This window comes from Dromiciops gliroides, chromosome 5 (genome assembly GCF_019393635.1).
Source record: "Dromiciops gliroides isolate mDroGli1 chromosome 5, mDroGli1.pri, whole genome shotgun sequence".
Classification (NCBI taxonomy): domain Eukaryota; kingdom Metazoa; phylum Chordata; class Mammalia; order Microbiotheria; family Microbiotheriidae; genus Dromiciops; species Dromiciops gliroides.
Genome location: NC_057865.1, coordinates 48,121,775 through 48,146,605, shown reverse-complemented (window position 1 = coordinate 48,146,605; position 24,831 = coordinate 48,121,775). Strand labels below are relative to the sequence as shown.

Genomic DNA, 24,831 nt, shown 5'->3' with positions numbered 1-24,831 from the left:
TGGGGGCAGCTGGATAGCACAGTGGATAGAGCACTGGCCCTGGATTCAGGAGTACCTGAGTTCAAATCCGACCTCGGACATTTGACACTTACTAGCTGTGTGACCTTGGGCAAGTCACTTAACCCCCATTTCCCTGCAAAAAAAACAAAAAACAAACAGAAAATCTGGATGATTGGTAGACTAGTGGCACCCTAAACAAAAATGGGAAAGTCTGGAGAATGGCCTAGTTTAGGGGAAAAGGTCATGAGTTCTGTTTTGGAGATGCTGAGTTTGGGATGCCAATGGGACATCCCATTGGAAATGCTGAGCAGGCAGTTGGTGACGCAGGGTTGTAACTCAGGAGAGTCATTAGAGGTGGATTTGGGAATCATCTGCATAGAGATGATAATTGGACCCAGGGGAGCTGATAAGATCAAAGCAAAAGCAAAAGAAAGGCTCCTTAAGGGAGACCCATGATTAAGATACAGGTCTCCTGGTCCTCCTTCTACCCCTCTGGTTGATCCTTTTTGGAATCCTATGCTATCTTCTCAGGCTGTGCACCAAGCTTCTGTCTTTGTCTCTCTTTACTTTCTCTCTCCTCTCCCTGTCTCTCCCTATCTCTGTCTCTGTATCTCTCTCTCTCTCTCTCTCTCTCTCTCTCTCTCTCTCTCTCTCTCTCTCTCTCTCTCTCTCTCTCTCTCTCTCTCCCTCTCTCTCTCTCTCTCTCCTCTTTCCCTTGGTGATCTCAACAATTTCTGTACTGTCGATGATCACATTAGAGGCAATTAAAAAAATTCTCACCATCTGGTTTAGTGTCTTCTGCATCGTAGACATTTAGTATAAATATTTGTTGAAGAATGGGTGGGAGTAGAATGATGAAACCAGCTGTCTAAGACAATGATAGTAAGTTTTCTAGCTTGAGAGACTGGTGGAATAGTGGCAGCATTAATAAAAAAAATTAGGCAAATCAGGAAGTAGAGTCAGTCATTCAGGGAAAAGACTTGGAGCCTAGAGACCATTTAATCTAACTCCCTCATTTTCAAATGAGAAAAATGAGAATGTTTCAATGACTTTCCCAGTCTCTCATAGATAATAAGGAGGTAGAAGCAGTATTTGAACCCAGATCTTCTAAATCCAGATCCAGCAAGTGTTCTGCTCTGTGGATAGTTGCAGGGTGAGAGCCAAGAAGGAATGTTTGTAGTGGGTCACAAATAATCCATGAGAGACTGCAATGCCATGAAGTCAGGCAGAAGAGCGCAAAGCTAGGCAACTCCTTTATGCACAAGATGTTGGAGTGATTTGCCATTTCCACCTCCAGCTCATTTTACAGATAAGGAAACTGAAGCAAACAGGGTTAGGTGACTTGCCCAGGGTCACCCAGCTAGTGAGTATCTGAGGCCAGATTTGAACTCAGGAAGATGAATCTTTCTGACATCAGACTCTAACCACTTCACCACCTGGCTGCCCCAATTAGTTAGATAGCTGTAATAAATACTAGGTCATTTTCAGCCTTAAGGAGTCTGACTCAGTACTATTTAGCATTTTTATTAATGACTTCTGTAATGGAATAAAGAAGTTGCTGAGTAAAATATGCCAGTGGGTGGGGTGCCATGGCTGGCACCTTATAATCCTGAATTAACATTTTTAAAAATTCAACAAATTATAGAAGTACTTAGGCTACAGATGTGACAAAGTTGCATTGGGGATTATTCATTCACCTAGGTAGGAGCGATTTACAACGGGGACTTGTGAAGTCCACAAATCAAGGAAGGAGTTTTTGGTGCTAACGATCTGGGTGTTTAAAGCAATCGCAAGGTAAGTGAGCCAATAAAAGAGGGTTGTAGCTCTAAAAAAAATCAAGTAGGATCTGTAAACCAGAATTTAGAAGGTAGGAACCCCAAGATAATTCTGCTAAAAATTTGTCTGACCTTTAGTTGAAAGCTGTCAAATCTGGTGGCCTGCAAACTTAAATGAGATATGGAGGACTTGGGGAACAAAAATGATAGAAGGTTCTATTTTGTTCCAAGGGACAAAATCTAAAGCAATGGCTAGAAGTTGTAAAGGGGCAACATTGCATTTATTTATTTGTTTGTTTGTTTATTTATTTATTTGGAGGCAATCGGGGTTAAGTGACTTGCCCAGGATCGCACAGCTAGTACATGTCTGAGGCCAGATTTGAACTCAGCTCCTCCTGACTCCAGGGCCAGTGCTCAATTCACTGTGCCACCTAGCTGCCCCCAACATTGCATTATTTTAAGGGAAAATAATTCAAATTATCCCAAAACTGAATGGGCTACCACAGGAGGGAGTGGGGACTGCTTCCTTCCTTCCTCCATCCCTCCCCGCTCCAACACTTCCCATTGAGAGTCATTAAGCTAAATGACTATTTGAGGAGTCAACAAGCATTTATCAAACATTTACTCTGTCAGGCACTGTGCTAAGTGCACAAGGTTCAAAGATAGGCAAAAGAAGTCTCTATTCACAAAAAGGTCACAGTATGTTTAGAGGGGATTTCTTGGACCCTTTGTTGCCAATTCTACAAACTAAATGATATGGTTTGGGGCAGAAGTATAGGTTGGAATGAAAGGCCACTGAAGTCTCTTCCAGTTCTGAGAGTCTGTAATTCTAGGACTTGAATTTGCAATAACTGAATAACATAGAGATGGCCATCATAATGACCCAGAAGAAAAAGAAATAAATAATGGGATTTATAATGGGGTTTATACTTAGCATATAGTTCTATGCCCAAAGGGACATGTGATTTCATTGGTAAGGGAGCTCCCTCAATGCAGAGTGACCCATCTATCAAAACACTCCTTGCCTCAGTAGCAAGTTTCATGAATTGTCGTGACAAAGTAATTTACTTGGTGGCCCACCTTTGAGTAATAAACTTTTCCAGACTCACCTAGAATGGGTTTCTGATAACAGGTGTTTGCCAGGTCATACTCTAAGCCTTTCCAATTTGACAGAATCTGGAGAACTTAGCTCCCACTGCCATAGTCTTTGAGAACCCAAGGCTCCCTCCATGTCATGAGTCACTGGAGGGACTTTAATGGAGTCTGCATACATGACACAGTATGGTATAGAGGATAGACAGCTAGCCTTGGAATCAGGAAGACCTGGAATAAAGTACTGAATTTGCTACATATTTGTTGTGTGACTCTGGGTAAGTCACTTAACTTCTCACTTCCCCATGAAATTCTCTGACTTTACTTGTCTGGGAATTCTGTGAAATGATAATATTCTGGGTTAAATTTTTTTTAACTTTATGAAGGCTTTTTAAATTGTTATTAAGATTTTAAAGATTTATTAAGATAATGAAGTAAATTTGGAGATGTTTGTGTAATTTATTTCATAAACAATAAATTGGCACTGTCCAACTTAAAAATACAGTATACAGAAGCAGGTACCTTTGAAGGGCCCTTTAGAAATTTGATTGTCAAAAAACCCAATAATAGTTCATTTTTATATAGCACTGGAAGGTTGCAGAACACTTTATATGTGCTGTCTCACTTGATCCTCATAACAACTCCTCCCTTGCAAGGTAAGCACCATTATTACGCCCATTCCTCCTATGTAAAATGATCTGGAGAAGGAAATGGCAAACCACTCCTGTATGTTTGCCAAGAAAGCCCCAAATGGGGTCACAAAGAGTTGGACATGACTGAAAAACAACTAAATGATAACCAAAAAGAAAAAAAAAATATGAGGTTGAAAGTAGCTAAGGGACTTGTCCAGGGCCACATAGCTAAGATGAGGCCAGGACAGGATTTAAAGCCCAACTTTCTGTCCACTATGCCACATGGCTTCAAACAAAAACTAATTTTGCCGAGAATAAGATCCCAGGGCTCCCCATCTTTATTAATTGCAGATCAGGTTGATACTGAAGGGAGAATAGATCTATTGAGTTAAGACCTGAAGTTAATTTTTTCAAAAAGATGTTTACAGTTTGAATAGAGAATTACCAAAAAGTAATATCATATAGTTGGAACCTAGTACACAAGTAATTTTCATTTAAAAAACATTTCCAGAATGATGGTCCCAGAGTGAGAGGGAAAGAAGATTGAATTGGAAGTCAGGAGATCTGGATTCTAGACTGGCTCTGCCCCAACCAGCAATGTGATCTTAATCTTTCTGGTTCAGTTTCTTCATCTGTAAAAGGAGAAAGTTGGGTTAGATGACCTTTAAGGTCCTTTTCCATAATAAAGATCTACCATTCTACTATTGGCACATCACACGTCCCTGAACTGGTAGGTTTTAACCATGGAACAAATTTGCATGTGTGTTGCTGGTTTTTTTTTTAAGAATTTAAAACTGAAGATCAAAAAACCCCTTCCAGGGGGCAGGTAGGTAGCACAGTGGATAAAGCACTGGCCCTGGATTCAGGAGGACCTGAGTTCAAATCCTGTCTCAGACACATGACACTTACTAGCTGTGTGACCCTCAGCAAGTCACTTAACCCTCATTGCCCTGCAAAAAAAAAAAAAAAACCCAAAACAAAACAAAAAACCCTTCCAGACTTGGATTGTTTTTCTTGTGTGAAGAGATTTAACTGGTTTACTCCCATAATAAAAAAAGAATTTTTTAAAATCCATAACCACTTCATGGGGCAGCTAGGTGGCCCAGTGGATAGAGCACTGGCCCTGGATTCAGGAGGACCCAAGTTCAAATCTAGCCTCAGACACTTCACAAGTACTAGCTGTGTGACCCTGGGCAAGTCACTTAACCCTCATTGCCCTGCAAAAAAAAACCAAAAAACAAAAAAAAAATCCATAACCACTTCACCCCTGTTCAAGTTAAGAAGATGAGGTCAGAGCATAAATCAGTGGGTACACTCACATGCTCCATTCTGAAATCTTGAAAGGTTTCAAGAACATACAAACCATATATCAAAATCAGGGCTTTCACTTATCCTTTTAGTTCAATTTCATCTTGATTTCTTCAGTCCCCCTCACCCCCACTCCCTTTTCCAGATTGCTGACCTTTCATTCCCCCACCTAGGAAATCTTAGACTATACTTGCCATACCTTCAGCACAAGATAGGGTCCTTCAACGTCACATTGGGGACCCTTCTCACTTTTTTCATGACATTTCTCAGAGGCTAAAGGTATTGTTCAGACTAGGAATGAATCAGGGTGCGCGCGCATGTGCGCGCGTGTGCATGCGTGCGTGCGTGCGTGTGTGTGTGTGTGTGTGAGTGAAAGAGAGACATAGAAAGACACACACAGAGACAGACAGAAAGACAGAGAGGAGAGAAAAAGAGAAAGTGTGTGAGAAAGAGAGAGACAGAGAGACAGAGACAGAGAGACAGAGAGAGAAAGAAGCAGTGGTGTGGATGAGAGGGGAAAGAAGAATAGTAGTGGGAGGAAACTGGAAGATGGGGAGAATTAAATTAGAGGAAGAGTTAGGTGAGGGGAATGTCCAGTTAATTCAATTCAACCAGCATTTATTGACCATTTGCTATTTGCATGGCAATGCCATAGGGACCCTGGGGAACAAACACAAAGATCAGTAAGACTCCTGTCTCAGTCCTTAAAAAGCTTACAGTTTTATTAGAAACTGGATTGGTTAGTTCCTGTCTCCACCAGAAGACTTTAGGGCTTGACCCAGTTATGAAACTGAGGCTTAGGGTATAGGGACCTTCCTCAAATCTCAGCATTAAGGTGGGGCATAGGGGTGTGCCCACAGAAGACACGTCTCTTTCATTCACTCAGTTTCTTCATGGGTAAAATGAAGGAATTTCTAAGGTTAAATTCCATGACACTTAGGTCACCCCCTTCCATACTAGAATCTCCATAGACACTCTCCTGTCCCAAGGGAGAGAGAGAGGGCATAGCAAAAAGCTGGTTAAAGGATCCTTTCTTTCCCAGGTAAAAGAGCAGGGAGAGTCAGAATCTGAGGATTATAGCATTTAGTAAGCACCTACTATGCGCAAAAGCACTGTTCAGAACTCTGGAAATAAAAAGAAAAAAAAGCAAGACATTCCTATCTTTCAGGAACTTGTATTCTACTGGGACAATTCAACCTGTGCATAGTTATGTATGATACAGGGTAGGGCATAAAGAAAGGGGGCTAAGGAGCAGCCAGATAAAGTGGTGTAAGATAGTGTGAGGTGATAGTGGGGGGAAATGAAGGGAGGCTTAAGGAGGAGGTAGCATGGAGGAAAAGATGGAGTCGAGAAGGGAACACAACCCAGACATAGGAGACAGACTGCTGGGAGAAGCTTTCCAGATGAATCAGATTCATCTCAGTCTTTTGGAATAGCTTATCTTCCTTCAAGTCTTCAAGTCAGCTAAACTGCCACCCTATATATACCTGAAACCTCCCCCATTCTTCTGACTCCCAGGTGTTAATGTGTCCTTGCTTTGTGTTAGCTCCAAATCTTCCACACCTAATTGTGCCCTAGTACTCTGAGCTCTTCTTTGCCCCCTTTCCTTCCTACCTTGCATTGGGACGCATAGAAGAGGAATGCTGGGTGTAATGGAAAGATTTAGATTTAAGATTTCAACCTCAGTTTTGTCCTGCACTACTTTTGTGTTCCTGGACAAGTCAGCCAACCTTCCTGAGCTTCAGTTTTCTTATCTATAAAATGAAGAGGTTGAATTAGATGGCCTCAAAAATCCTGTTCTGAATCAATGATCGCATGGTGCATTGCCTGATCTTAATGACTGTTGTTGTTTGTCCTTTGTTCTCAGAGAGGACAGTGACATTGGGGTGATGTCATGACTTATACAGTGAATAGGATTTAAGTGAGAGAGGGCTGTGCAAGGTAACCAACCTCATTCTTTCCTCCAAAGCCATTTGAGTTCAGTGGCGAGATATACATTAGGATGACCAGAGATGGCTCTGGATGTTTGAGGCAATTGAGGTTAAGTGACTTGCCTAGGGTCACACAGCTAGTATAAGTGTCAAGTGTCAGAGGCTGGATTTGAACTCAGCTCCTCCTGATTCCAGGGCCATTGCTCTATCCACTGTCACCTAGTTGCCCAGATTCTCATGATGATGATGATGATGATAGCAGCTAACATTTATATAGCCCCTACTATGTGCTAGGCACTATCCTAAGTGCTTTATTACCTCACTTGATCCTCACAACAACCCTGAGAGGGAGGCTCTATTATTATTATTATTATTATTATCCCATTGTACACATGAGGAAACTGAGGCAGAGGTTAAGTAATAATACTAATGACTATAGAGAACACTTATATAGTGCTTACTATGTGCCAGTCACTGTGCTAAGTGCTTTACAAATATTATCTCTCTTGATCCTTACAACCGTGGAAGGGAGGTGCTATTATTATCCCCATAGAAGATAAGCTATTTTGAAAGTTGAAAGAGAATTCAGGGCTCCTTTCTTACAGGGCTTCTTAATCTGGGGTCCGTGAAATTTTAAAAAAATTAACTATTTCAGTATATAATTAGTAATTCAATATAATAAGTATTTGGATTCAATTGGCTTCCTTTGTAACCCTATGTATTTTATGTCATGTATTTAAAAACGTTATTAAGGGTGTCTGTAGGCTTCACTAGCCAGCCGGAGGAGTCTACAAGACAAAAAAGGTTAAGAAACCCTGCTCTAGTCCAATCCCCTTCATTTTACAAGTGAGGAAACTGAGATCCTGAAAGTCAAAGGGATTTATAGGAACATAGATTAAGAGCTAGAAGATACCTTACTTAGAAGCCTAGAAAGGCCTCCTTTCTTTCCTTTTCTTTCTCCTTCCTTCCTTCCTCCCTCCTTCCCTTCCCTTCCCTTCCCTTCCCTTCCCTTCCCTTCCCTTCCCTTCCCTTCCCTTCCCTTCCCTTCCCTTCCCTTCCCTTCCCTTCCCTTCCCTTCCCTTCCCTTCCCTTCCCTCCCCTCCCCTCCCCTCCCCTCCCCTCCCCTCCCCTCCCCTCCCCTCCCCTCCCCTCCCCTCCCCTCCCCTCCCCTCCCCTCCCCCTTCCTCCCTCCCTCCCTCCCTCCCTCCCTTCCTCCCTCCCTCCCTCCCTCCCTCCCTCCCTTCCTTCCTTCCTTCCTTCCTTCCTTCCTTCCTTCCTTCCTTCCTTCCTTCCTTCCTTCCTTCCTTCCTTCCTTCCTTCCTTCCTTCCTTCCTTCCTTCCTTCCTTCCTTCCTTCCTTCCTTCCTTCCATCCTTCCTTCCTTCCTTCACAGATGAGGAACCTGAGACTCAGGGAAGCCGGTGGTTGGGCCACTTAGAGAGCTAGTAAGCCTGATGTAGGATTTGAACTCAGGATCTCCCTTCCCTAAGTCCAGCACTGCGACACGAGTACATTGTTGACCCCATGTTTGAATAAAGCCACACAGCAAGTGGGCCTCAGGGCCAGAATGGAACCCTTCTCCCCAACCGTGAGTGAGTGCCCTTTAAACTATTAGACACCATTCCTGGGTTCGAATCCTGCCTCGCTTCTCCTTCCCTGCGGGAACTTCTGGAAATCTCTGCACTTCTGTGGCCTCAGTTTCCTTATCCGTGAAATGGGGGAGGGGTTGAAGTGGCAGGTCCCCCTCCATGCTGTGGATTATCCCCCATTTATCCTATGTCTGGTCGGCCCATAATCGTCAGCCCGGTGCCTCTCCCATGTGAGCACCGAGCACCGGGTACTGACTGGGTCCTTTTGGCCCCCAGCGCTTAGTCCAGGGCCGGACACCACGTGGTGCGCCCTTACTCTAGGCTGGTTGACTTGACTTAACTGGCAGGTAGGCAGGTCTCTATTCTGTCAGGCCCGCGGGCGGCGGGAGGCGGGGCCTGGAGCGCGGCGGGGGTCGGGGGCGTGGTCTGGAGCGCGGCGGGGGGCTCAGGGGGGCGGGGTTCCCGGCGCACCTGCAGGAGCCCGGGTCAGCGGCGGCTGCGCCGACGTCCCCTTCCTTCCCCCCGTCCCTCCCCCGCCCGCGGCCTGTCTGTTTACGTGGAGACGAAGATGGCGGCTGCGCCGGGGACGATCCTCCTGTGAGCCGGCTACGGGAGTTCGCGCGCGGCCGGCGGCGGAGCGCGGCGCCGAGTCCCGGCCCGCTGCCGTGCCCTCCTTCTCAATCCGGCCCTTCCCTTTCCTCTTTCCTTGTCTCCTTCCTTCCCTCCCTCCCCAGCGCGGGCCATGGAGGACGAGGAGCGACAGAAGAAGCTGGAGGCCGGCAGAGCCAAGGTAAGCCCGGCCCGGCCGTCCGGCCCGGCCTGGGGAGGGCGGGGAAGTGGAAGCCCGAGGCGAGGCCGTGGTTCGGCCGGGGCCCTGATCCTAAGGTGGGGCGGTGAGATGGGGCGGTGGGGAGGGGCGCTGAGCCGCTGCCTGCGCTGCGGGGGGTCCCTGCCCCGCCCCTTCATTCTGGCCTGGGGGATAGAATACTTGCCTCCCTTGTGCCTCCCGAGGGGGTGGCCGACCCCGCCCACGATTCCCCAAGCTTCAGACCCCCGCCCGGGGGGAGCCTTCCTGAAACCTGGCTTTGTCTCAGCCTCATCACCAACCTTTGTGGACTTCTCCCGATTTCCCACCTTGGGGAAGGCGGCTAGGTGGTGGTCTTTTGTCTCCTCCCTCCCTTCTCCCCCCCTCCTCCAGGTAGACGTGTCTTTTGTCTTCACTCTCTTTCTCCCCTTTATTCCACCCCCCACCCCTCCCCACACGCACGCACACACACACGCATGCAGCTGATGTGCAGGTTTTGACAGGTGGGCTCTTTCTTTCCCTCGTTCCACAGTCGCAGGAAGGGCCTCCACCCCGGGTTTGGGAGAGGCACGTTGGCACTTCTGGGCCAGCGGGATCGGCCTGTGACAGCTGTCCGGGGACGGCCCCGCACAGCTATGTCCTGAATGCTGCCACAAGTGCCAGCTGTGACATGCTGCAAGGGAAGGGAAGGGAGGTGTTTTTAGGAGAGGGGTGAGCCGTGCTCTCCCTCTTGGCGTTTGAAGTTCTTTGTGGTGGGAAGGGGGCTTGGTGTTTTGTGGAACTAACAGATTTGACGCGAGCGGAGGTTAAGCGTGTCTCACACTTCCATGACAAACTTGGCCCAACTGTGATATATCTGGGTCAAAGGGAATGGACATTTTAGTCTCTTTAATTTTATTTTTTGTTAGCGTCATTTCAGATTGCTTTTCCCAATGGTTCACCAACAGGCCCTTCCAACACTGATTATTTCTATCTTGTATTATCAGTGTTTGAGATACTTTAGTTTTATTATATCTGTGGTCATATGAATCACTGACAGTTGTATTTTAAGGTTTGCAAAACTCTTTACATGCTTGATCTTCACCATCCTGCAAGGTGGGTGCTATTGTTATTTCCATTTTACAGATAGGGAAACCCACTCAGAAGTTGTGACTTTACATTGCTACAGCTAGTCAGTGTCTGAGGCAAAATTGACTGTGAGTTATTACATATCAGATTTACAGTAAACTTATTATCTGGAGAGGTGGCTTGGTGGTGTAGAAAGTGATAACCTGGAGTCAAGGGAGACCTAGGTGTGAACCCTGCCTCTGTCAGTTAGTAGCTGGTGTCCATAGACAATCACTTAACCTCATCAGCAAAGTGGCACGGTAATGTCTTCTTTATAGGCTTGTTAGGATCAAATTAATTAATCCCATGTAATGCTTTTTGTAAACTTTAAAGTACTATATAGGCATTGGCTATGATTGTAGACAAGCTACAAATTATAATAATGAATCTCTTTTAAAATCATTTCTAAGGATATTTATTACTCTAAAATGCCCTTGGCTTTTTTTTTTTTTGGTGAGGCAGTTGGGGTTAAGTGACTTGCCCAGGGTCACACAGCTAGTAAGTGTCAAGTGTCTGAGGCTGGATTTGAACTCAGGTCTTCCTGAATCCAGGGCCAGTGCTTTATCCACTGCACCACCTAGCTGCCCCTAAACTCTCATATTAAAGATAATTACTAGTACTTCAGTAACTTAAAAGATTCATGATATGGCTATACCTACCAATGATTCAAATTGAAACAGTTTCTTCATCTTAGTCTTTATGAATTTCTGTATGAATTGCTGTGGCCTACCAATATATTTAGCACCTGCTGCTGCTGCTGAGCCCTTTCAAACTTAGCTAGGCTGGTCCTCAGATAAAAAAAAACACATCCATATTTTTTTTTTAGCTTTTTCTAGGTCCTGCTAAATCTGGCATAGCTTTCAAGGATCCAGTGTTACTACCAGTATTTTAGTGCTAATATGATTGGCTCTTCCTTTCAAGCCCGGTCTCCCCCAAATGATTTCAACAACCAAGCCAAGTTTGATGTGTAGACATATTTGTATTAACTGTTAAGATTTTAGTGAGTACAGCTTTCATTGAATCTTCACATTAATACATCAGGGCTCACTTTACTTAGAGTCAAGGCTTGAGTGATTGAATTTACTCAGCTGGGTCACTGAGGGCTTTTATTAAGTGATGGGAGAGAAGGGAAGCCTCTTTTTTCAATCTGTGCATCCTGAGTACCCGAGCACAGTCTCTAATGCTTGCATACAAGTCGAGAGAGCAGAGGCTATACTTCAGAAAGCCCATAAAGGAAGATGTGGCTTAGTGAAAGACTGCTGGATTGGGACCTGGGGGCTGGGATTGGTTCATCAAGGACACCCTTTATAGCTGTGTGACCTTGGAGATAGTTTTTTACCCTCTCTTGTCTGAAGTTCCCTTATCTGTAAAATGAGGAACAGAGTTGAATTCTTTGACCTCTTAAAACCATTTATAGTTCTAAAGCTTTGATCCCATGATCTGACTTTATAAAATATCTGATTTGATTTTTATCCTGGAATTTTCTCCCCTTTCAATCCAGATATCATTTTTTAGCGGAAAATAAAACCATTCTGAAAGAACATAGCTTATTGTGTGGGCAACGATACAGTGTATCGTTCTTCTTATAAGGATTAGAGATTTTACAGTGCTATAAAGATCATCCGTTCCCCCAAACCCCACAGATGAAGAAACAGAGGTGAGAGAGAAGTTAAGTGACCTGCCTGGGGTCACCCAGGAACAGAGATGAAGAATCTTGAATGCAGGATCCTTTCATAAAACCAGAGTTCTAAACCTTCTGTTATTTTTTTAAATTTTGTCTTTGAAAATTCTATATGAGAAAGAGGAACAGAGCCCCTGTTCTTCCTACCTGATCCTAGTTAGAGAAGCAGCATGATGAATAGAACACTGAACTTGGCAAAGATGATTTGAGTTTGAATGGGGGGGTTGGGGAATAGGGTTTGTAGGAGCTGATCTCTAAGGCGTCTTGCTTACTATCTCAGTGCCTATAGAAAAGCCACTCTTTCACTTTAAGCCTTAGGTTCTTATATTTAAGATGCAAAGAATAATATTTCTCTTCTTCCCCCTCCTCTCCCCGCTCCCCCCCCCCCCCCCGGCCATCCTCCCAACCCCCATGGAATTGTGAGGACAGAACAACCTGTATAAAATTTTGCAGAGTAATGAGGGTTAAGTGACTTGCCCAGGGTCATACAGCTAGTGTCAAGTGTCTGAGGCTGGATTTGAACTCAGGTCCTCCTGAATCCAGGGCCAGTGCTTTTATCCACTGAGCCACCTAGCTGCCCCAACACCCTGTATAAATCATAAATTCCTATTATTAGGAGTTTAACCTTTAACCTTTGTTTTGGAAAAAAATATTGACATTGCCTTGTGGAATTGAGACCTTTAAAAAATAATGTGAACTACATTTGAGAAAGACTTTTGAAAAGTAATTTTCTGATACTTATGGTACTATAGGTTGAGAAGAGCAAAAAATGTACTTTATTTCCTAAAATCAGTTATGATAATTGGGCCTTTTATCTAAAGCCCTAGTAATAAAAAGTTTCTCATTACCCTCCAGAGGCATATAGTTATAACCTTAAACATTTCTTATTTTTATTGATGTCTTTTGATTTTATATTCATTTCTAAATCTATATTTTCCTTGGAACTATTAAATAATCATTTGTAATAATTATTTTAAAAGAAAAAAGGGCAACTAGTTGGCAGAGTGGATGAAGCACCAGCCCTGGATTCAGAAGGACCTGAGTTCAAATCTGGCCTCAGACACTTGACACTAGCTGTGTGACCTTGTACAAGTCACTTAACCTCCATTGCCCAACCAAAAAAAAAAATTGAAAGAAAGAAAAAAGGCAGTTCTGCAAAATCAACAATCCCTCTTAATTCTAGTGCATTCTCTCTGATTTCCCATTTTGCTTGTATAAATAGCTTATTTATAAAAATTTGTTTGTATATAGATTGTGAGCATGGTGCCTGGCACATAGTAGTCATTTAATAAGTGTTTATTGACCGACATATACAGTATATGCACTATTCCACAACAAGAGTCCCCTCCCTCTGCAATGAATGGAGGGTAGTGCATTTTCTCAATTATCCCCCCTAACCCCCCCCCCATTATCTTGTACATATATAAGTAAATATCTCTCTCCCTACACTGTCCTCAAGCATATAAGTTCCTTAAGGTTTGAGATGGTTTCATTTTCTTTTAGTATTTCTTTCACAGTGCTATAGAGTTATTTAATAATGGCTTATTGAATGATTCTCCAGAGCCAAGTTTGGTCCTTATAATTACATAATATCCAATTTTCTTTTATTGTTTTGTTCTTTCCATTTACATTATAATTTATTTCTTTTTGGTTCTGCTTTCTTATGTATTTGTTCATATTAATCTTTAGATTCTTCTCTGAATTCTTCATAGTCATCATTTATTAAAATAATATCATATTACATTGATGTAGCATAACTTGCTTAGCCATTCTTGAAATAGTGGGTATCTTCTTTGTGTCTAGTTCTTTGCCAGCAAAAGTGGGGGGGGGGGCATCTGTGAATGTTGGATTAGTTCACAGTTCCAGTGGCAGTATCACCCTCCTGACACTGAGAATTTCTTTTGTCATATTTGTCAATTTGCTAGCTGTGAGGAGACCTTAGGTTTGCTTTGATTTGTATTTCTCTTATTATTAGAAATATGGAGTAACCTTTCATATGGTTGTTGTAATTCTTTTGAAAACTATTAATATCTTTTAACTACTTATTTATTGGGGAATAGCTCTTGGTCTCATGTATTTTAGTTCCTATACAAGCTGTCTCAAAAGTCCTAGTGCAGTTTTTAAACTACTAAACCCTTGGATATCTACTTTCTTATCAGAGATTTTGATGAAAAGATTTTTTTTTCATAGTTAGTGGTTTTCTTTCTCATTGGAGTTGCATGATTTCATTCATTTAAAAGATTTTTGATTTTGTGTAATCAAAATTATCCATTTTATCTTTTGTGATTAACTATCATTTTAAAAAATTAAGACATTTTCCCTCATGCTATAGTTGTAAAAAGTAGCTGGTCTTATTATCTTCTAATGTTTAGTGATATGACCTCTTATATTCAAGTCAAGCATATATTTTGAGCTTAGTGTGATATGATGTCCATGTCTGGTTCTTGCTTAGCTAGTCTCTTCTGCTGATCTACTTTTCTAATTTTTTTTAAAAAGTTAGTACCAAATAGTTTTAGTGATTTCTTCTTTATAATATAATTTGAGGTCTGGAAATACTATTTCCCCTTTCCTTTTTCTTTATTGATTAACTTTCTTCATTGTCCAATGTCTTTTGGCCATCATGAGACATTGGAAATGCCTCTGTGATGCTTTTAATGGGAAACCAAATAGTCAGTTTATTAGAATTGTTAAATATTGAATAAGAGTTAGCCTCTGAGTTCAACCCTGAAAATCATTTCTGTGAAACAAAGTATATGGATCTTAGCTCAAGGCTTTGTGACCACCCATTTCAACAGCACAGAGGCTTTTTACATAGTTCTTTGTTCCAAATCGTCAAGATTACTGGAAGGGTTCATACTGGAAAGAAACCCTGTAAGTGTGATGAACATCCAGCATTAAAGAATTTACCTGGAAAAGATTCTGTGTATGTAACCAAAAAAGTGAAATCCTTTAGTACACATCTATCTCAAATAATTCATAGAAGGGAAAAACCATATTTGTAGATCACATCTTAATTGACCTCTAAGGATGTAAGAAATTATTATATTATATATACTGATGACCTATGATATCATTGGTAGGTAGAAACTCCTTTCACTTAGGCAGCTCAACTCGTCTATAATAAATAGTCATAGAGAGTTGACCAGGTACAGAGTTTAAGTGATTTGGCCCTAGTCATTCAGCCTAAAGTGTGTCAGAGGCCAGACTTGAATCCAGATCTTCCTTATTTCAAGTATGCACTAACCACTACACTAACTTTTTATTACTAACTGAATTAATTTTTTTCTAGAACTGTGCTAGCATCATTCTTGGTGGTGATTATAAAGATGTATTAGTGAGAGAGGCAAAACAAACTACCCCTGCTGCAGAACTAAAAAGTTAATTCCATTTCCCTTCAAAACTATTATTTTTTCCAAGTAAAAATATTTACAACTTTATATATAAAGAGAACATTATGGTATTTGTGAGCATAACCAAGGAAAGGTCAGTTATGTTAACTTTAGCAATAAGCTATGACTAGTGTAATTTCATACTCTGTACTTTATAAAAGTTCTGTTAATTCTCCAGCAGAATCCCACAAACCACAGCAGTACACCAATGTACAGAATTTTTTTTATAACTGACAGTACCTTTTTTTTTAAGGAAAAACATCACTACAGTAACATTAAAACTAAGCTAACATTCTTTTTTGATGGCCTCATGCTTTTTCGCCTGAATAGTAAGACTGTTAAGTCTTTTTTACTAACTGTTCAGAAGTAAACTTACATAAAAAGCACTGAAAAAAATTCTATCGTTAAGCCTCTTAGTCCCACAAATTCTCAATTATTGAACCTATGAGTAAAGAAAAAAATTGTAATTGTCTGAAATTCCTGTACCTTGGAAATTAAAGCTACATTATTCAAATGTGAAGAAAGTAGCCTTCTTTTACTGTTCTTTCCAGCATTGTTTTATGCTTGTTTACAAGTACTGGCTGATTCAGTTCTTGAATTTAAATCTGTGCATTGCCAATAACAAGAAGAAATGTGTACAATTTAAAACTCTTCATCACGGCACTGGAGCTTTGTTGGAAAAGGATGTAAACCTCAAAGGATGAAACTAAGTGGAGAGGCATAGGATAAGAGGAGAGGCGGAAAGATGGGCCGTTTAAAACTTGTCATAGAGGAGGCTCTTCAAGAAGGAACTGGAAAGTAATGAAGACAAGAGGAACCAAGCAGATAGGATGATCCATTAAAAGAGAGGCAGCATGGTACCACTGAAGAAGTCTGGACTTGGGGTCAGAGGACTTGGCCTTCCATGGCATCTGAGCTGCCACTACTCAGGTGGCCATGGGCAAGGAGCTTAATCTTTTTTTGGTCTCCGTTTATTCCTGTTTACAATGGGGGGTTAATCAGATGACCTTCCATTTCTAGATCTCTCCTCTCATATGAAAACTAGAATGTGATCCAATAAGGATAGAGTTAACAAGGAGGGTTCCCGTATATGTTAGCAATCCCAGTGAAACTGAAAGTGGATGATAGAGCATTCAAAACAGGAAGTAAAAAGGGAATTTGATAATTATTCAAATAATTCGAAGTTGAAAAGTCATTAGAAAAAAAGAATACATTATTCCATGAAGCAAAAACCTACTTAAAAAAAAAAAAGTTAATGAACCAGAACTAGAATCTATAAAGTATTTTATATATTAAAACAAAACAATATTATTTGTTAGGCTTTATCTGCATTTTAGTAAAAATATATGTAATTATATTTTATCTCGAAATGCAAAATCTGTGGAAAAACTCATTTATTCTCTTATGAGATACCATCTGGAAGGAATATCCTTTTTGGTTGATTTATAATACAGTTCGACTAATATTCAGTTTAAGTTTTCACGTCATTAAAACACCTTATGAAAAGTTAATTTTATTTACAAACTTTATTTAGCTTTGATTAACTCTGAATTTTCCATTTTAGTGTAGTGGAAAAAGTACTGGACTTTGCCTCTTTGCAGCCTCTCCCCATAGTCACTTAACTTCCCTCTGATATTATTGTCATGAATATATCTTGTTTGTACATAGTTGATGGCATATTGTCACTCTTGTTTTAGCATATGAGCTCCTTGAGGGTGGGATCACTTAATTCTGGACTTTCGCTGCTCCATCTTTTAGGAGGCAATATAGTACAGTGGATAGGTGCTGGATTTGGAAATCTGAGAGGCCTTGGTTCTAATCTAATCTAATCTAATCTCTCCTGTGATTTTTTTTTAGTCTCACTGTACTCATGCATAAATGGGGATGATAATACATGTAGGACCAACCTCACAGAGTTGCTGTGGAACTTGTATGAAATGAATGGATTGCAAATTTTCAATCCCTTACAAATGTTGGCTATTGATATTATCATAATTCCTGCTATAACCTCTTTCATGGGAATGTTGGAGCACAGAATAAATATATGAGAACTCTGAGTTCTTAGAAGAAAGATATCATGTAAGTTGTAGGTGATATTAGCATTCCTTGATCACTATAGGTTTTTCCTTTGGTTATTACCACAAAGAATGTTATGATTTCAGCTTCTGTTAAAGAAATCAAAAGCATTTTGTTTTTCTTTTTTGAGGTTTTCCCCTTTGGTTCTGATTCTTCTTTCACAACATGACTAATGCAGAAATATGTTTAATGTGATTGTACCTATATAACCTATAGCAGATTGCCTTCTGTCTTGGGGAGAGGGGAGGGGAGGGGGAGAGAGAGAGAAATTTGGAACTAGGAAATCTTATAAAAACACAGGTTGAAAACTCTCTACATGTAACTAGAAAATAATAAAATACTTTTATATTAAAAAAATAAGAAATCAAAAGCATTTATTAAGTATCCACGATGTGCTGGGCACTGGGTAAAGAAAGACAAAGTTTCCTTCCGTCAAGGAGCTCACATTCTAATGAGAGAGACGTCATGCAATCAGATATGTACAAACAAGATCTGTTCAGGATAATAATCTCTGAGGGAAGACACTAGCATGAAGGGGCACCAGGAAAAGGTTCTTGCAGAAGGAAGTCAGGGGAGGCAAGGAGGTGGAGATGAGGGAGAACAATCCAGGTCTGGTAGTAAGCCAGTGGAAATGAACGGAATCCAGAGATATAATATCTTATCTGAGCAACTGCGAGGAAGCTGGTGTCCCTGGGTCCTAGAGGACATTGAAGGCAGTGAAGTGTAAGAAGACTGGAACATAGGGAGGGACCAGGTTATGAAGGGTTTTAAAATTGAAACAGAGCATTTTGTCTTTGATCCTGGAGGTAATTAGGAGACACTGTGTAACGAAAATTTCTAAGTCTGACGAAGAACAGAAACAGCGAAGTCTCAAGCTGTAGGGAAATAAGTTTATTGAGAGGGTACCTATCTCACATAAAGCTGACCTAAGGTCTATGACCAAAGGCCCCAGGCCTGGGGCTAACCAGGGTTTTATACCCCTACAGGGTATTTATACATTATTTATTTATGTATATGTACTATGTATTTATATACTACTATTTTTAGACACACAACATAATCAAAATAGGGCATATCTGCAAGAAAAACCACTTAATACAATCAAAGTAATTCACATCTAAAAGAAGAGTCACAAAACACAAGCAAAGCAGTGCATATTTTGTTGTTGTTGTTTTTTTTTTGCAGGGCAATTGGGGTTAAGTGACTTGCCCAGGGTCACACAGCTAGTAAGTGTTAAGTGTCTGAGGCCGGATTTGAACTCAGGTACTCCTGAATCCAGGGCCGGTGTTTTATCCACTGCGCCATCTAGCTGCCCCTGCATATTTTGTAAGAAGAGCCACAAACAGATGCTGCCACAACTGATATATGTGGTTCTGTATGTGGTCCTACCAACTTCAGAACATGACTATTCCTGAATCACTTGATTGGTCTATCTGGCTCAGCAGTTACTGTTCTTGGTAGCTGACCTTTTAAAGTTTCGGACTTAGCTGATAATTATGTGTGGTTGCAGAACCATTTCAATGTAATATTTGTATAGCCCTACTAACATCTATCTTAATCTTAAGCTACTAATAAAAATACCTAAATATATTAAATCACAATTTTAGTTAACATACTGATTATTACCATAGTTAAATCACTTACATCTAAGGGGTGGGGAAAATCTCACTCACAACTGGAGGACATGGTCAGACCAGCACTTTAGAAAAATCACTTTGGGGGGCAGCTAGGTGGTGCAGTGGATAGAGCACTGGCCCTGGATTCAGGAGAACCTGAATTCAAATCCAGCCTAAGACACTTGACACTTACTAGCTTTGTGACCCTGAGCAAGTCACTTAACCCTCATTGCCCTGGGGGGAAAAAAGAAAAATCACTTTGATAGTTGAGTGGAGGACAGATTGGAGTGTGGGGTGAGATTAATCAGGGAGATCAACCGGAAGACTGTTACACTAATCCAGGTATGAAGTGATGAGGGCTGGGACCAGGGTGGTGGCAGTGTCAGAGGAGAGAAGGGAGCTTATATGAAAGATGCTGGGAAGGTAGAAATGACCCAACTTGCCAACAGATTGGATGGAGGGTAGGGATGTGAAAGAGAAGTCAAGGATGACACCTATGCTGTGGGCCTGGGTAACTGGGAGGATGATGGAATCCTCAGCAGTAACAGGAAAAGGACACAGTTAGGGAGGAAAGATAAGGAGTTCAGTTTTGGCTTGTTGAGTTTAAGATGTCTACAGGACATTCAGTTTGAGATATTCACTAGGCAGTTGGACATGTAAGACCAGAGGTTAGGAGAGAGATTATGTTGGATAAATAAATCTGAGTATCATATGCATGGGATGATAATTGATTTCATGGAAGCTGATTATATCACCAAGGGAAATAGTATAGAAGGAGCCTTGTGGGAACCTCCCTTTAGCAGGCCCAACTGGGATGGAGGATCAAGCAAAGGAAAGTGAGCAGGAGCAGTCAGACGGGTAGGAGAAACCAGGACAGAGAAAACCTAGAGAGAAAAGAGTATGAAGAAGAGGGTAATCAGCAGTCCCATAGGCCGCAGAGAGGTCAAGGTGAGTGAAGATTGATAAAAGGCCATTAGATTGGGCAGTTAGGAGACCACTGCTAACTTTTAGAGAGAACAGTGTCAGTTGACTAATGAGGTTAGTGGCCTGACTTCAGAGGGTCAGGAAGCATTAGATGACTGTAATGTATCTTTTGGTATAACTCAGTAGATTCTTGACAAAACGATTTCTGTATTATAGACTCTGCTAAACTATTTCAATATCACAAGCAATAAGAGGTAACGAATGGGACAATAGATTCTGCAGAGTAGTATTATGTAGTAAGTTATAATCCCCCCATGTCAAGAACTTTCATCTGCATCACTTAACTTATTAGCATGGTTTTTAGATAGGTCAGCGTTATCACTGATTCATATAAAGGCAAAAAGATTCAATGGGTTAATTATAGTCATTTCACTGTATCAAGCTTCCCGTATTGAATAAAATGGTTATTTCTTTTTATCCTTTAGTCTGAACAGTATGTTAATGAATCAAAGTTTGTGAATTTAAGCCTACTGCGCCCACCTTATTGTGACTTCAAATATTACTGTTAACTGCTTTCAACAAACAATATATTGTTACGAAGTATCTGTCCAACATGTGTTAATTGTTTAATACACATGGCCACTGTTGGAAAACAACTCATGTCCTCCCTGTGATCAAATAGGATCATTTTTTATACAAATAACAATGCATCTATGTCAAATTTTTAACAATATACTACCTTTTATTGTTTCGGTTTAGCTACAAATCTTACTTTTTCCGAGAAGCCTGTCCTGGTGCCCCCTCAATACTAGTCCCTTCTCTCTGAGATTACTTCCAGTTTACCTAGTATATATTTTAAATGTACCTAGTTGTTTGCATGTTGTCTCCCCAATTAGATCGTGAACCCCTTGATGGTAGGGTCTGTTTCTGCCTTCTGCTCTGCAGAGTGCCTAGAACAAAGTGTGCTTAATCAGTACTGCTTCTAAAGTAATTGAAGATATGTGATTCATTGTAAGTCTTTACAAGTTGTAGTAGACTACTAAGGTCAAACGTCTGGAATTGATTGAATGACATTTGGAAAGGAATAGGTCAGGAGCAATACCTATTAGCCTATGTGGGTTTGGGAGGAGAGTACAATGTGACTTAATGAATGTAATGACCTATGTTTAGATAAGGAGACTTTCACTATGTATCCATAGCTAACCTATTCTCGGCAAGTTTTGGCTAGTATATAAACTCTCTAAAACAAATCTAGATTTTGTTAAGGTACTTCACAACTGCAGAAGACCATCGGGCGGGAGATAAGGGTGTGCAATATTGTTTGGAGATAAAACTCTTGATGGAGTTTGGCTGGACGAGGCCTCTTCCACCAAGCAAGAGAGAAACTGTTCAAAATGACTCATGAGTCTACAAGTATGGTCCCTAACATTGAAGAAAGTCTACCAATAACTTTTTGTTGTTTTTATCTAGCTCATTCATGATTGGTTTATGTCAAATGTGTCTGGATTTACCATAGATTGGATGCAATTTTAAAAATGTATTTTAGATTATATTGATTCTGAACATTAAATAAAATGAGCATTTAGATAAATGAAGTAGAACTGGAAAAAAGGATTGTAAATGAAAAAGCAAGTCTCTTTGGTGTATTGTCCCCTCACTCTCTCAAATTGAAAAAAAAAGGAAAAAGAAAACTTTTGTAACAAATGTACATAGTCAAACAAAAGATACTCCTGTATTTATTCTGTCCAAATAAGCTGATCTCATTCTGTACCTTGAGTCCAGGCCTTCTCTGTCAGGAGGTGGTGCTTTTTCATCAGTGTTCTAGAGTGATGATTGGTCATTTCATTGAACACAATTCTTAAGTCTTTTAAAGTTTTTTTTCCTTTTAAAATGTTAGTGTATAAAGCTCACTTTCCTCCATTTCAGTTCATTGAAGTCTTCCCAGATTTCTCTGAAAGCATCCCTTTCAGTCATTTCTTATGCAGTTATATTCCAGTATGTTCATAGGCCACAACTTGTCTAGGCATTTCCCCACTGAGAGACATTAGTCAGTCAACATTTATTATTGCACCTACAGTGTGCTAAGGGCTGAGGATAGAGAGAATGGCAAGATAGTCCCTGCTCTCAAGGAGCTCATACTTTAATGGGGAAGACATATACAACTATGTACCAGATAAACTTGAAATAATCAGTAAAGGGAAGGCACTAGAATGAAGGGAAATCAGGAAAAACTGCCTGTAGAAGGTGAGAGTTTAGCTGAGGCTTGAAGGAAGCCAGAGTAGCCAAGAGGCAGAGATGAGGAAGGAGAGAACCAGTATTCTATTCAATATGCCATGTAGCTGCCTCAACCATTCAACTCTAGATTGCTTTTCTTTGTACAAGAACTTTAAATTTTTATTTATGTAATCACAATTATCCCATTTTCTTTTCTATGATCCTCTATCATTTGTTTGGTCATGAATTCTTCCGCTGTCCATAGCTGGGGAAAGTGTTTCTTTCCTTGCACTTCTAATTTTTCTATGATGTGACTTTATCCAAGTCTATTTGGAACTTGTCTCGGTATATGGTATGAAATCTTAGTCTAAACCCAATTTCTACCAGATTGCTTTTGAATTTTCCCAGAAGTTTCTGTCAGATTGTGACTCATAACGTTAGTGGTTATGGTTTGGGAGTTTATTGAACACTAGGCTACTATTTTTTTTTTTGAGGCAGTTGAGTCATAGAATCACTGCATTGTTGCTCATCTCTTGAGTGAGTGTGTTCCTCTACATGTCCATAGTCTTAGTAGTTTGCAGCATGGATCTGATTGTTTTTTGTTCCTTGAGATTCCAAACCAATTTTCTTTAAAGGTCATATCATGTGTGTACCCTGAAATGGATTTTTAAAAAAAGGAAAAAGGACCCATATGCACCAAAATATTTATAGCAGCTGTTTATGTGGTGGCAAAGAATTGGAAACTGAGGGGATGGCCATCAATTGGGGGATGGCCAATGGGGAATAGGAAATTAGGGTATGACTGTAATGGAATATTGTTGTGCTATAAGAAATTAGCAGGATGGTTTCAGAAACACTTGGGAAAATTTATATGAATTGATGAAGAATGAAGTGAGAAAAACCAGGAGAACACTGTACACTGTAACAGCATATTATAAAGATGGTCAACTCTGAAAGAATTAGCTGCTCAGATCAGTACAATAGTCCATGACAGTCCCAAAGGACTCATAATGAAAAAAGCTATCCACCTCTAGAGAGAGAATTGATGAACTCTGAATGCAGATTGAAGTGTATTTTCTTTCATTTTCTTTATTTTTGTTGCTTGTTTTTCTTTCACAGTATGACTAATGTGGAAATATGTTTTTCTTGACTTCGAATATATAATAATTATTGAATTTCTTGCCTTCTCAATGGGGAGGGCAGGGGAGAGGTGGGAGGAAAGGAGGGAATTTATAACTAAAAATAAAGGGTTTTTCCCCAGTCTTAATAGTATTTTTTTTCCAGTTACATGTAAAGATAGTTTTCAACATTTGTTTTTATAAGATTTTGACTTCCATGTTTTTCTCCCTCCTTCCTCCCCCCTCCCCAAGACAGAAAGCAATCTGATATAGATTATATATGTACAATCACATTAAACATATTTCTGCATTAGACATGTGAAAAAAGAATCAGAACAAAAGGGAAAAACCTCAAAAAAGAAAAAAAAGTAAAAATGGTATGGGTCAATCTGCATTCAGATTCCACAGTTTAGGTTTTGTTTGTTGTTTTTTTTCTGGATGTGGAGAACACTTTCCATCCTGAGTCCTTTGGAATTGTCTTAGATCATTGTATTGCTGAGAAGAGCTAAGTCTATCACAATTGATCATCACACAATGTTGCTGTTACAGTATACAATGTTCTCCTGGTTCTGTTCTCTTCACTCAGCATCAGTCTACTTAAGTCTTTCCAGGTTTGGAAAAAAAATTTAGAAAAAAAAAGGTCTATATAATTTAAAATGCCCTTTTTTGGGGGGGGGAGAAGTGACTTGCCCAGGGTCACACAGCTAGTAAGTGTTAAGTGTCTGAGGCTGAATTTGAACTCAGGTCCTCCTGACTCCAGGGCTGGTGCTCTATCACTGTGCTACCTAGCTGCCCCTAATGCTCATTTTTTAACCTCCTTCTGACACCACACATGCCTAAGTTTCTGCCATTGAAATTCTAGTCATACAATTCAGTCTATCCTTTATCCTTGTTTAGATTTAAATTTTTTCTCACATTCTTACAACTTCCAGCTATTCCTTGCATTTAACTATAATCTTTGTTTTCCTTAATTCCCACATTTTAACCTTTCTTTTTCTTTTAATGTAGCATCATTTAATTTTTTAAAAATACTTAAAAATTACAACCATCCACTTTTCTGCCAAGATTCTCTAAAGTCTTATTGTCATAAAGTTCTTTAGATTCCACCCTCATCTTTGAGGAAATCAGGAAATGAGGTGTTACTAACAAGCATCTGAAAAACACTTTGCAGTTTATAGTTGATCCTCACAACAGTGCTGTGAAGTAGGCATATGAATGTTGTCTTGATTTGTTACAAGTGATGAAACTGAGGCGGAGAATGCTTAAGTGGCATGTTAGAAGACTAGCAAGCAATAAAGCTGGAACTAAAGCCCTGTACCCTGTCTATTTACATAACACTGCCTTCTGTCCTGTCATCTCTAATTAGACTTCATATCTTGGGGTTTTAACCTTAAAAGCCCAGGAAACAATGAAGGGAGTAAGGGACATCAACAGAAATAACCATTTCCTACAGAATTTGTTTAAGTGATGTAAGTCAGTTGCCATAACTAGGAAATATAAAGATCCTAGAAACAGTCTAAGTCAGGAAACACTAGATTTCCTTCCAAAGCAGAGAGAGGTGACCGCCAAGACAAA

The 24,831-nt window shown here is 40.5% G+C and overlaps 1 protein-coding gene across 3 annotated transcripts in view; it reads left to right on the top strand.

The window, feature by feature from the left end:
• The first annotated feature begins 8,878 nt into the window (after nt 1–8,878).
• AKAP9 (A-kinase anchoring protein 9) overlaps nt 8,879–24,831 on the top strand; it is a 177,508-nt gene continuing 161,555 nt past the window's right edge. For all 3 annotated transcript variants that reach the window (XM_043967276.1, XM_043967274.1, XM_043967275.1), the window contains exon 1: nt 8,879–9,116. In XM_043967276.1, the coding sequence (XP_043823211.1) occupies nt 9,069–9,116 (48 nt within the window). In that variant the 5' untranslated portion in view covers nt 8,879–9,068. The remainder of the gene's footprint in view (nt 9,117–24,831) is intronic.